The 12,408-nt window shown below is 48.0% G+C and overlaps 1 protein-coding gene across 3 annotated transcripts; it reads left to right on the plus strand.

Annotated features, from left to right (window-relative positions):
• The first annotated feature begins 3,101 nt into the window (after positions 1-3,101).
• FGF3 (fibroblast growth factor 3) lies at positions 3,102-11,911 on the plus strand. Of its 3 annotated transcripts, none has more exons than XM_066186850.1 (4): positions 3,102-3,898; positions 5,801-5,904; positions 8,980-9,113; positions 11,879-11,911. In XM_066186850.1, coding segments are annotated over exons 1-4 (489 nt in total). In that variant the 5' UTR covers positions 3,102-3,648; the 3' UTR covers positions 11,880-11,911. The 3 variants fall into 3 exon arrangements, with proteins under 3 accessions (XP_066042947.1, XP_066042946.1, XP_066042945.1); XM_066186849.1 differs by lacking the exon at positions 11,879-11,911 and adding an exon at positions 9,198-9,267; XM_066186848.1 differs by lacking the exon at positions 11,879-11,911 and having other exon boundaries at positions 8,980-11,534.
• Positions 11,912-12,408: the final 497 nt, after the last annotated feature.

Genomic DNA, 12,408 nt, shown 5'->3' on the forward strand with positions numbered 1-12,408 from the left:
AGGGGCTCTTCCCGGTACCAGCAGGTGTGAGGGAACTGCAGCAGGGAGCAAAGCTCCGCTTGGAGGATGCCATTAGCACATCGCAAACAAACACCTCATCAGCACTGCGCCTGTTTTCTTTGGGACCTTCCCACGCTCCGCAGCCGAGCTGGGATGGATTTTTAATTGGAGATGGGGAGATTTTTTTTTTTCCCTCTGGGGGCTCCACCCACCGCCTCGGTATTTATTGCTCTACAAATTGCGACTTCCTTCTCCTTCGAGTAACGGGCCGGTCGTAAATCAGCGCTGGCTGCGGAGGAACAGCACATCCTGATTCACAGCCCCATCGCTACAAGATGGGTGTTTGTAAAGTTTATTACAGGTTAAGGTTGGCTCTTTCGAAGTTTTGCCTTTTTAAAAATGTTTTCGCTTAGGTGATACTTAAATAAAAATTGTATCTCAATAAAGATCTTAGATGTCCGTATCCGAATATATAAATATATATATATATTTTTTTTTTTCTCGGAGGGTAATTGGTTCAGAGTACGAGTCCTTCACGTGCTTACAAGGATAAAAACCTCTGTCTCAAATACTCGCTTTTTACCCAGTGGCTCTGCAGGAGAAACGCTGGGTTTATGGCTGAACTGAGAGAAGCTCAGTTCGAAATACTCCGTTAGCAAAAGAGTAACACATCCCTACCGCCTTCCATCTGAAATCACATACTTCGAGAGAGTTAGAAGATCATTATCAGCCGTAATTCTGATTTAGTTACCTACGGTCTAGAGCCTCCTCTCCTCCCCACGTGAAGTGACAAACTCGAACCGCTCTCTGATTATTACTTTGGGGCTACAAGGAGCTCTGGGGCATAATTAAAAATATTTCCAGAAAGACTCGGTAGACCACATCTGACGTCGCAGCCCCTGTAAGAATCAGACCACATCAAAGGGACACCCCCCCCTCCTTTTTTTTTTTTTTTTCCAAAAATGGTCACCAGGCAAACTTAAAATATACAATAGTGGACTTATGTTTTATTGTGGAGATGCCTGAGCAGAGCGAAACGACGTCGGGCTGTTCGCTATTCAGCCCTGCACCGAGCGAGGCGAGGTAGTTACGGCCCTTTAATATTTCCGTGGGGGTCGGGCTCATTTCATTTGAAAAGGGGACCATTAATGATGGACCTGCAAGTGTTCCCCTCCCTAATAAGTCGAATGCACATCGCTCGGGAAGCCTTGCTGCGGCAGATGCCCAGGGCGGAAAGATTTGTGGCTGATGGCGCTAATTATGAAAATGTGATCAAGATGGAAACAATTTGAGCAAAAGTCATTAGCGTGTTACTCTTCCACCCACTGGTCTTTGGGGTTTATTATTGGGGTGGGGGGCGGGAGGAGGATCTTGAGGGGTTTTTTTTTTCAGAACATTAATGAAAATGCCCTGCTAATCCCGAACCGGAAAATGTCAGCTGCGCATCTACAGGGCGATGCACCAGGCTCGGGACAGAGCCGAGATTTCCTCTAAAGAGATCTCTGTAATTACTGTCACTAATTGTGTTTTATCTTCCCTTCAAGCGGTGCCGGTGAAAGCATCTTTCAGGAGACTCGTGGCACGTTAAGAGTTATTTTTTTTCTGCTGCCACAGCTGTCTCGTAGCTCGTCAGAGGTTACGAGTCCCCAGGAGACGATTTACGGAGCATCCCCAAGAGGAAGGTTTTCCAGAGAAGTTCTTTCAGGAGGGACTGAAGGATTTGGCCCGCAAGCAACACCTCTCTCCCCTCACCCCATACAGACCAAAACTGGGGTCTCGCATGTTTAAGATTTTCATATTTCTACTTGCAGACACTGCTTTTTTAGCTTTCAATCAATACGCTGGAATCACTTGACTGCCTGGCAGTGGCATTGTAGGGGAACAGCAATAAAGAATTAATTGTACAAACATTTATCATCCCCAGATCAAACTCTCCTTGTGAGGCTGGGGCTTAACTTGTGGAGAGGAAAAGGGGAAGGAAGGGTAGTAATGGCGGAGAGGGTGCTTGTGGGGTTTTTTATGTGTTTCCTTTTATTTCAGACGACTGTATAATGAAAATCCTTTTAGCCTTGAAGAACTACTAAATATTAAGCACAGCTGAAAACGGGGAGTAGCTTTCGAGACAGTTTCGTCCTCCTGCCATTTCTTTTAGGAAAAGGTCATACCCCTTCCCTTATTTTCCCGCTAGTAAAAGCTTCCTTTTTTAAAGAAGTCTTTAACGTGTAAGAAAATCCTCCTGCTCTACATAGGAAGGTCTTTAAAAAAATTTATAGACCTCTTCATGTTCACCAGTTCCGGAAAAAAAAAAAAAAAGTATATTGATCAAGGTCAAACGCTCGAATCGTGACGTGACTCACTTCAAAGGTGTATTTGTGTGCCCTTCAAGCACATTAATACTAATTATCTCTCAATCACTTCCCCAAAACTCCTACTGCCTGTTTCAGATGCAAATCTAATTAACGAGCTGTCTTTGAGGAGCACGCAGGGACAGCGTAATTCACGGAGCTGTTGAACGTTTTGCCTTCTTTTATATTTATTTATAGGTAGCTCCATCCTCTTTTGAAAGCGTAGGCAGTGGTGTGAAGCGACAGGGTAGCGAGGGCAGCTCCGCGCCAGCTAATGAGACTTTCCAGGCACCGCAGTTAAGGAAAAGGATTAGCTTCGACTTCTTGCAAATGCACTCAGGGATGTACATCATAACACTTGCCGGGACCTTGCTTGGTCTAAGTTAATTTGGGAATGATTAAATCGTGAAAGCTCAATCTAAATAGCGCCTATTGGTTGTAAGCGTGAGCTGATTGATTTAGGAGTAGCTGTTTGCTCTCCTCACCGGGGGCAGAGCGGGGGACACTTCACACGCTGAGCAAACCCTGAGTGCCAGCCACGGGGGTGTTTTCTCCCCCCATCACCTCCCGGGGGACCCGCACCCCCTCCCTCCCTCCTCTGCCTTTAACACTCCCCAAAGCCGCCTCCCGGAGATGTTCCCTTGGAGCATCATCCCCTTTCCCGGGGTGCGGGGGCTGCGTGGGGGACGGCTCTCGGCGGAGGGTCCGTGCGGGGGTGTGCGGTGTGCGAGGCGGCGAGAGAGAGAGAGAGGGAGAGAGATGCTGTGTAATTTTATCCACGCTGCACTCTGGGAGTTCACACGAGACTGATAGCTTTTGCTTCCTCTGCTCTGTATCAATTGGTCGCAGATCAGGCTATTGTTGCAGGAAGCTCCTTTTATTTCTATGCTCCGTCGATCAACTATTTTCCCCACAGTCTCCTGCCGAAATTCAGCGGCTCCCTCCGTCCCTCCCTCCCTCTCTCTCTCTCTCTCCCTCCTTGCCTCTCTGTCTCACGCATGCCGTCTGTCTATCTGGAAATCCACGGAGAAGGTTGATCGCGGCAGATCCGTTGTAACACAAACAACTGGGACTGACTCTTCGGTGGCCCTTGCCGATGTCTATTGATTTAAGTAAATCTGAGACAGATAAAAGGGCCGGATCGAGGCTGGTAAAACCTTGCCAATGCTGCGCGGCTCGAAGCAGCGTGCGCTCGGCATCTCCGGAGTGCTGCTAGCAAGACGGCTTTAATGGGACCCCTGGTGCCACTCGCTGCGAGCCTCGCTCTCCCCGGCAGACTAAGCGCTGCGGCCATCATGCCACGATGGTTATAATTTGGATCTTGTTCCTGACTCTGTTGCAGGAGCCGCGGTGCCCAGGGCTGGCTGCGGCCGTGCCTGAGCCCGCCGGAGCCGCCCCCCGGCCGCGCCGGGATGCGGGGGGACGCGGCGGCGTCTACGAGCACCTCGGGGGAGCGCCCCGACGCAGGAAGCTCTACTGTGCTACCAAGTACCACCTCCAGATCCACCCCAGCGGCAGGATCAACGGCACCCTGGAGAAGAACAGCGCCTTCAGTGAGTACCGGGCTCGCCTCGCCGCAGACCGCGGCCCCGGGCTGGGCTGTGCGGGGGTGGGGGTCCCGAGCCCGCAGCAGTTGCGCCCTGCCCCGGCCCCGGCAGGCAGCGGGTGCTGGACGGGGCGGACGGGGAGGTGGCGAAGCCGCTCCCGCCTCCGCTGCTGCCCCGAGCAGCGCACCGGGGCGGCTGTGGCTCCTCGGCGGGGACCGGGGGCATCCCCCGGGGTCGGGGCTCTGTCCCACTCCCCTCGTCTCGACGTCCCGAGGGCCGCCCCGCTGGCTCCGCCAGACGCGCAGCTGCCCCCTCCCGGGGCTGGCAGCACCCCCGGCCCTCGAACCGGGCGGGGAACTCTCGAGCAGGCTCTGCAGGGTGTGGGGCCCGATCCCCCCGGGGCAGAAGGAGACCCTCACACCCCAAGTTTCTCCGATGGGGACTGCGATCCTGGCCTGAGCTGTCACTTGGTCCCGCTGCGCCGAGGGCCAGCCTTGCCCCAGCCCGGCCCTAAGGACAGCCAGTGCCCGGCACCTCCCCGGGACCCATCCCGGAGCACTTTGGGGCTGCCCACACGTCCCTCGCCCTTTCCGTCCCTCCCAGCCTGGCTCCCGCAGGGGGACTTGAGCCTTCACCGGCCAAATCTGTCACATCTGACCCCTCTGCCGTGTGCCGGGCAGCAGTGGTAACGAAGATGAAAGCGGGTATGTCGGGGTTGAGGGGGTATGTGCGAGGGCGGCAGGAGGGAGGAGAGCGGGGCTCAGCCCCGGGGGAGCCCCCGGCGGCCCCGCACCCAGCCTGGGCATGGCCCGGCCTCCGCCCCGGCCCCGGCCCCGGGATGCGTAAATCCCGCCTGGTGATGGCACACAGAGATAGGGGGACCTCAGGGATCTGTCTGAAATCCATAAAGGAAAACCACTATTTCCTAGAGAACATCCCCCCCCCCCCCGCCCCCCCTCGCTGTCACAGCCCGGAGGAGGCATCCTTCAGCGGCGAGCCGGTGTCTGATTCAAACCAGCTGTGCCAAACACGGCCCAGCCCTCCCAGGCCAGCAATCCAGCTCTGCACAGGGAACAGGCCCCCGGCTCTGCCTTCGAGGTTCCCAAAAGGTAGCAGTGGGTTTGGGTGCCGGGGTCACCTCTTGCTTTCAAGCACTCATAGAAAGTACAGTACATCAGGTCATGGCTGGAGAACCGAGGGCAGGGTTTGAGCGAGCCTGATGGAGAACCATGCACAACAACAGCATCTTCTGAGTCATTTGTGCCTCCATCAGTGTCCTGGCACCTTTGTCTGGGCATTTGGACAGGTATTACATTGGTCTCGCCTGTGACACTTCTCCTGTCATCTTGGATGGCCTGAAAATCTCCTTTTAATTTGTCTGAGGCAGTCATACAGTCCTTGTCTGGAGGGCTGCACTGACCTCCTAAATTTCAAGTCCCTTTCATGATTATGTGCATGGCTCTAAAATGCAGTGGCCTCACTCTGTCCCACCCTCTGGAGACCACAGCAAGGGCTTTGTCCTGAAATGGGCGGCTTTGTGACTGGCTTCAATAAGTCAAGAGCTCTTGTGTTCCTAAGCATTAAAGAGGATTTAAAGTTTTTTATACACATATAGGATTAAGTGAACCTCTAGTTCAGTGTCAGATCTTTTTCAGTTTTGAGAGAGTTCAGTCTCAATCAGGCATCTTGGGGTTTATTGTCCACCTCATCTCAAACAGTTCCCGCATCATCCTTGCTTTGTATTGTTTCAAATAATAATAACAATGATAATTTCATTCACATGATTGCCCTGATTCTTATGTAAGCAAGTGGTAGCTGTGAGATCACACCCCTCAGGTAAGCAGCCATGCAAATGTATCTCAAAAAATTACTCCTGAGCAGTAACACGTCTCCTAATTCTGTTTCTAGGCATTCTGGAAATCACCGCTGTGGACGTTGGAATTGTTGCCATCAAGGGCCTGTTCTCTGGCAGATACCTGGCCATGAACAAGAGGGGCAGACTTTATGCATCAGTGAGTTTTACTGAAGCCTGACGCATGCCTGTCATTTCCTATGAGGGGGAACAGGTCTAGTGGGGAGCACTGATTTCTTATAAATTTCCAGAGAAGAGAAACCTTACAAGAGGTTTTGCCTGGAATTCTTACAGGCAACCAATCAGTATATTCTTAAGAGTGGGGGGGAGAAAGCTGTGTTCTTACTTTCTTACTGCTTGGTCAGCCACAGGTACATGGAATGTCAGAATTGTCCATATTTTATATGGATCTTGGATGCTGGCAAAGGGATGTCAGATAAAGGATGTCCACAAGTAACTGAGCATTGATGCCAGAGGAAAGCAGCCTCCTGATAGGAGTTTCTTTGCACAGAGCTTTTGGTTGGGCAGTGGAAGAATTTGCAGCTACTAAAAGGCAGGGCTATAGCAAGGAAAGCTAGAAAGAGAAGGTGCAAGAAGATAAAGGTGAAAATAAACACCTTATTTTACTCCTTTGACCTATTTTTTTTTCTGCTTGATCTGTGAGATAAAATCTGATATAAGTGGGAGCCTTGCCTTTTTAGCCCAGACAGTATTTCCCCTGAGTGAATAAAATACTCCAGCTTAGACTTCTTCACACTCAGGGACATACCAGGGCACGTTTGTCAGCGTGTGCCATACACATTATCTCCCTACTTGAATTTCTTCCACTGTCTTTGATTACATCCCAGCAGTCTTGTGATCTCTCACTGCAGGACAGCCAAACTGTGCAGTTTCCCCACGAATCCTGGGGCATGGAAGTAGGTTTGAAGAGGGGAAACACGGCCGAAGTGAAATTTGCTCCCTCCTAGAAGTCATTAGGTGTAATTCTGTTGGCTTGAGCAGCAGGACATACCCTTGAGCTATGGTGCCCTTTTCCCATGAGAACCCAGCCCAGGTGACACAATCAACTCTGTCCCTCCCCAGTTTGACACACTTAGCTCCAGCTTTTCGGGAGTGTTCTGACACTGTTTACCACCCAGTTTCTGTAATGTCTCTCATGCGATGCTCGTTGATTAAGGGGCCTGTGAGTAGAGATGAGGGTTCTTTGCTGCTGCAGAGAACCGCACCACAAACGATTTTGGCAAAGGAAAACGCAGCTGAAGAGGAATGAGGGCATGGTAGCCCTGCCTGCCAAAGTTAAGGCTGTCCAGCTGTATGCTTCTGGTTAGTATTCTGATTGAAATGGGTATCTTTTTCAGTGGACCTCCTCCATCAGTTCAGAGCCAGCATATGCCCCAAAGAAATTAAATGGAAGGATCATTTTTTCCAAGTTCTTTCTCATCTTTCTTGATCAGAATAGGGTTTTTCCCCTTCAGATTACTTAAACTGAATTAAAATGAGACTAAACAAATTCTGAGGAAAAAGCTCCTCTCCTGAAGTGCAGAAAAGCCAGGAGCAGGGTAGCTCTGAGACTCCTTTTCTCCTGGAATTCCCTTTCTGGTGCAAGGAGCATCAGACCATCCTGAAGCTTGTTCATCTCTCTCATGCCAAAGAATAACAGCCACGGAAGGTTTCTGTATAACTTGAAAAGGTAATTTGTCCCCTTCCAGCTCATGTTTGAGAGAGACTGTTTCTGAGTTGTGTTTCAGAGCTGGAGGGACAATCCAGGGAAAGCTATTCCACTCCAGCTTTTTTCCCAGGAGCAGGAAGGGGTGAGGGCTCAGCTCAGGAGCAACTTCCTGTCTTTGCTTGCCTGTCCAACAACTTTACTGATATCACTGGCCCAAGACCCTGTGCAAGGCCCCTGTTTCAAAAATCTGACTAATTCAGGGATAATTATCCAGGGAGCATTTTACAAAACCCTGTTGGAATAACTCCGTTATCCCTTGGTTCACCAATTTCCCCATGTCAACAAGATGGGCTTGTCGAGCCTGCAGAATTTCTTTGTGGCTTTAGCAGATGGTGATCACCCTCTCGATTTATCCTGTGTGATAAACCCTCCCCAGCCAGAAGGGAGGCAGGCAGCAGGACAAACCCACCCACATCTGGTGGCTGCGTGGGCTCCAGCACAGCAGCATCTGAAAACCTTGTCCTTGCAAGGAAGGGTGCTTCCGTTTCACAGCTGGGGAGCTGGAACATGTGGAGTCTTTTAAAGCCTTGTTAAATGCCCATCAGTGTTTCTGGGGAGTGAGCAGCATTAAAGACATGCTGTTCGTGGGAATCCAGGGCTTTTCTGGCCCCAGCCTGGCTACCTGTGCCCTTTCCACACCTTCCAGACAACGAAAAATAAAACCCCATGGTGGCAGTTCCCTTCTGCTTCTGTGCTTCACACGTATTAGATCCTGAAATTTTAGTCCCACAGGTGGAGCAAAGATGGGTTTGGAGTTAAGGGAAGATGGACAGTGTGGGAGGTCCTGTGTGCGGGTTCTACTGCTCCTGGGGAGGGGGAAGGAGTTCCTTGTGCCAAGCTTTTGCAGAGATGTTTCTCGGTCAAGGAGCAGGTGGAAAGGGGCAATTTTGGACAGATCATGTGAAATATGAGCAACTGGCACGGGTGTATATTGTGCCTTACAGTTTGTGATGAAGGAGCAGCCTGGCATTTTGGAGAAACACGTTGGTAGGCAGAGTGTGCTTTCATTTTGTGATGCTAACGAAGAAGCTCCATAAAGGTGTGGTTTACTGCTCTGATATCCATTCTGAACTGGATGTAACAACTACAAGTGTATCTAATGACTAATACACCAATTGAAGAGACACATTTTACATTACACTGTAGGATTTTACCTTTTCAATAGATGGCAGAGGTTGATAAGCAGTAATTAAATAATCTGTCCAGTCCACAGTTGCATTAAATTCATAAGCACAAAAAAATTACAGCTGAACAATCAGCAGAGCTATTCACTCCTATTCGCATGCCACCTTTTTGTTTTCAGTTTGGTTTTGGGGCCTCTTCCTGAGGTCTGTGCTGCACAGAGTGTGCTCACACTGCTGACAGGGAGCACCTTGTCCAGGCTCAGCTCTTCCCTCTTGCCTTTTGTAGCACCAACCTGAGGTTTTTTTACCGAGTGCATTGCTGTCCTTGCCCTAATACCGAGGAGAGCCTGGCTTAGGGCTTTTTCTCATGTTTCCCTTTCAGGAGAACTACAACTCTGAGTGTGAGTTTGTGGAGAGGATCCACGAACTGGGTTACAACACCTACGCCTCCCGCCTGTACCGGACTGTCCCCAGCAAGGCGGGCACCAAGCGCAAAGCCAGCGCCGAGAGACTCTGGTACGTCTCAATCAACGGCAAAGGACGACCCAGGAGGGGCTTTAAGACCCGCAGGACACAGAAATCCTCTCTCTTTCTGCCCAGAGTGCTGGATAACAAAGACCACGAGATGGTCCGGCTGTTCCACACCAGCGCGAAATACCGGGAGAGTCTCCTGAAGGCCCCGAGCAAGAACCAGCGCAGGAGGAGAGGACACTGATGGGCTGGGGGGAGCTAGAGTTTGGGCTGGGAGCCTTCAAAGTGCTACTAAAAACACTAACAGCTGTGATTGTACCAGAGGCATTAACACAGACAGGTTTTATACACTGTGTAATATAACCGAAAACCGCACCGCTTGCTTTTAGCTGTCATAGGGTTGTAACCTGTGGGGAAAGAGATGGGAGATAAACTGAGGCACATCTGAAGGTAAATTAGCTGGATGTAATAATTTTGTAAATGACTTTCATGTTTCCTTTTCATAAAAAAAAAAAATTCAAGTATTTTTATTCTGGCTTGCCACAGGCTATTATCTCAGTGATGCTGCCCTCCCAGACCACATGGATATTTAACACTTACCAAATTTTTGTCCTCAGAGAAGGTATAGCACTTTCATGGCTCTTCTGGCCATAAGAGGCTAATTCTTATTTTTACATAATACAGGAGTCAGAAAACAAATGATTTGTTTCTTTTAATTTACATATATTTATTTTTATTTTATGACCAGCCATCATCAATTATACTTTTTCCAAGACTGTCCAAGAAAAGTAATACTGTCAGTTGCTTCAAACACTTCAATAGACCTACACATTACCAAATTATCCTTGATTCTGATAAACTAAAAACTACGAGATGCTTGACCTTGTCATTTAAATAAATGAATGGTGGTAAAGCGGCATTTGCATTGGTCAGGCTTTGGCAATATAAATCTGTTTATCAAGAGATAAATTCCTGCTTAGAATAGGACTCAAATGTGATGTGAAAGAGAGTTGCCCAGAGAAGCTGTGGCTGGAAGTGTCCAAGGCCAGGCTGGACAGGGCTTGGAGCAGCCTGGGGCAGTGGGAGGTGTCCCTGCCCATGATGGGGGGTGGAATGGGATGAGATTTAAGGTCCCTTCCAACCCAAACCAATCCATGCTTCTATGATTTTTCTGCTGTGATTCTGGAAGTTCTGCAAAGTCAAGGGGAGTCCCCATCACAGATTCAATTTTGAGCAAGGGGTTAAACTTTAAACGTTTTTCTTGGCCTCCAGGAGACGATAGAGTAGTAAAAAGATTGAGATGTGCTTGAGAAGTACTAATAATGGTCATCTCAGTGGGGTTTGGCCTTGTGCTCTTCACTTTCCAGAATTAGGCCCTGATAGTGGAGAGCTGCAGAAAAGAAAGAGTACACTGAAATAAACACTCCATGTGAATTTATTAAAAGATTTGTAGGTTAAATCTGACATTACATAGAAACAGAGAGGTATGAATCCCATTCCTGGTCATATTGAGAAAAAAGGGGTGCTTCTTGTGGGCTGGTTTTGAATATGCCCATTTAAATGTGCTCATTTAAAACTAGGCAGTGAAAAATCTTCCATTTACCAGGAGGTGAAATCTGTGAGAGGGAGAAGTAAGATGAGTTCACAGAATGAGGTGACCAAGCTTATAAATCCTTACATGCTTACATCCCTATCAAGGTAAAACCAGAAAGGTCTCTTTATACCAAATAATGTGTTCCATTCCTTCCACTCTCAGATATTTACTGTAATATTCTGTAATACTGTAATATTCTTACAAAGGAGGAAACTATCTTTCAATAAGAAAGTCAAAGTTCCTTGATCTCTGTCCTTCTTTATACAGAAATAATGTAGAATGACCCTTAAATGACATACATTAAATAATGGTGCACACAAAACAGACCTAGGTTTAAAGGAGGGCAAGGAAAACCAGGACCCATGCTCCCAAATTTTCCTGCTTTTACAAGATAAGCAAAAATAGTGATGAGATCTTCACAGAGTTAATCAGGCAGCCTCATGTCAGGAGCCACTGTGCAAAGGGGAAACAGAGAGACTGAAAAAGAAGCAGAAGAATTCAGGTTTTCTGTTTGTTCACTGTCCTGTCAACCACACAGGGCCCAAACTGCTGCAGGATCCAAGGTGACTTCTCAAAGTTGGTCGTATCAGGGGAGAAAATTAAGTTTTGCCTCCAGGGCATCAGGGCTGTTTTGGGGACACGCTGTTGGGTCTGCCAGCTCCCTTATCTCAATTCCCAGTTTCACTTCCCACTACAGGTGGGAGATCACTGGGCAGGAAACGGGGATGCAAGGAGCCCTCCCAGCTCTCCAGCTCCAGGAACAAAATGCAAGGGAAGGGAAGTGTCAGCAAGCCTTACACTCAGCTGAAAGTTGAGAGAGATGGTTTCACTCATGTCTACTTTCAAAAGAAATAAATAAATGAAAAATATTTGTTTTGACGGCTTTCAGATTTACCTCACCTCAAATTGTAAGAAACCCAAGATCCATTCTCAGCTTTCTCTCCCCTAAAATTGCTGTTGTAAAGCTAATGACTACTGACTGCTTCAGGTATTTTTGATAGCTGATAGTCTGAAGAAAATGAATAAACTCCCGTGTTCCCATGACACAAAGATGCATCTTCAGCCCTGCTCCAAGTCCATTTCCTATCAAACATTTCACACCCAGCTTTTCTCAAGGGCGAATGTTTTGTGCTGGCTGTGAGTGTCCCTTGCTTTGCTGTACCCCTGTTGTTATCAATTTTCCCTCTCATTCTTTTCTCCTGCCTCTCTTTTCCAGATGATCCAGCTCCCTGCCATAAAGGATCAGCAGGTAATTGCTGTGTGTGATACAGGAATATCACTAATTACAAAACACCTGCTTACCCCTGCCTTTGGTTAGAGCTGTATTTCATGCTTGTAGGAATATTGTTTTAGTCACTTTCCCATAGGAAGTCACAATGAAGTTAAGCTTAACAAATGAATTAAATTCTTATTTCAGTGTTAATTTTTGACCCAACAAAGCCTAAAATACTAACACTGAAAAAGAAAAGAGAGGGGAGACAAAAGGAAAAATATTTAACTCATTGGACACAATGGCATTTTAACTACAGTAGATAAGTGATGATTTTCACATCAACCTAAAATAATTTCATCCACATTCTTAGGATTTTTCTTTGCTCAGTCTCATTGCAGCAACTCAAAGGAGATGCCTTTGGGATTTGTCTTCATTTTTTTTTTCTATCTTTTAAGAAACATTAATATTCTTGTTGAAATGCTTTTCATTACAGACATTAATTGCTTAATATTCTTTTAGCAACCTTGAATTCC

The sequence above is a fragment of the Chamaea fasciata genome, unplaced genomic scaffold (genome assembly GCF_029207755.1).
Source record: "Chamaea fasciata isolate MVZ Bird 193981 ecotype frontalis unplaced genomic scaffold, bChaFas1.0.hap1 SCAF_7, whole genome shotgun sequence".
Lineage (NCBI taxonomy): Eukaryota > Metazoa > Chordata > Aves > Passeriformes > Sylviidae > Chamaea > Chamaea fasciata.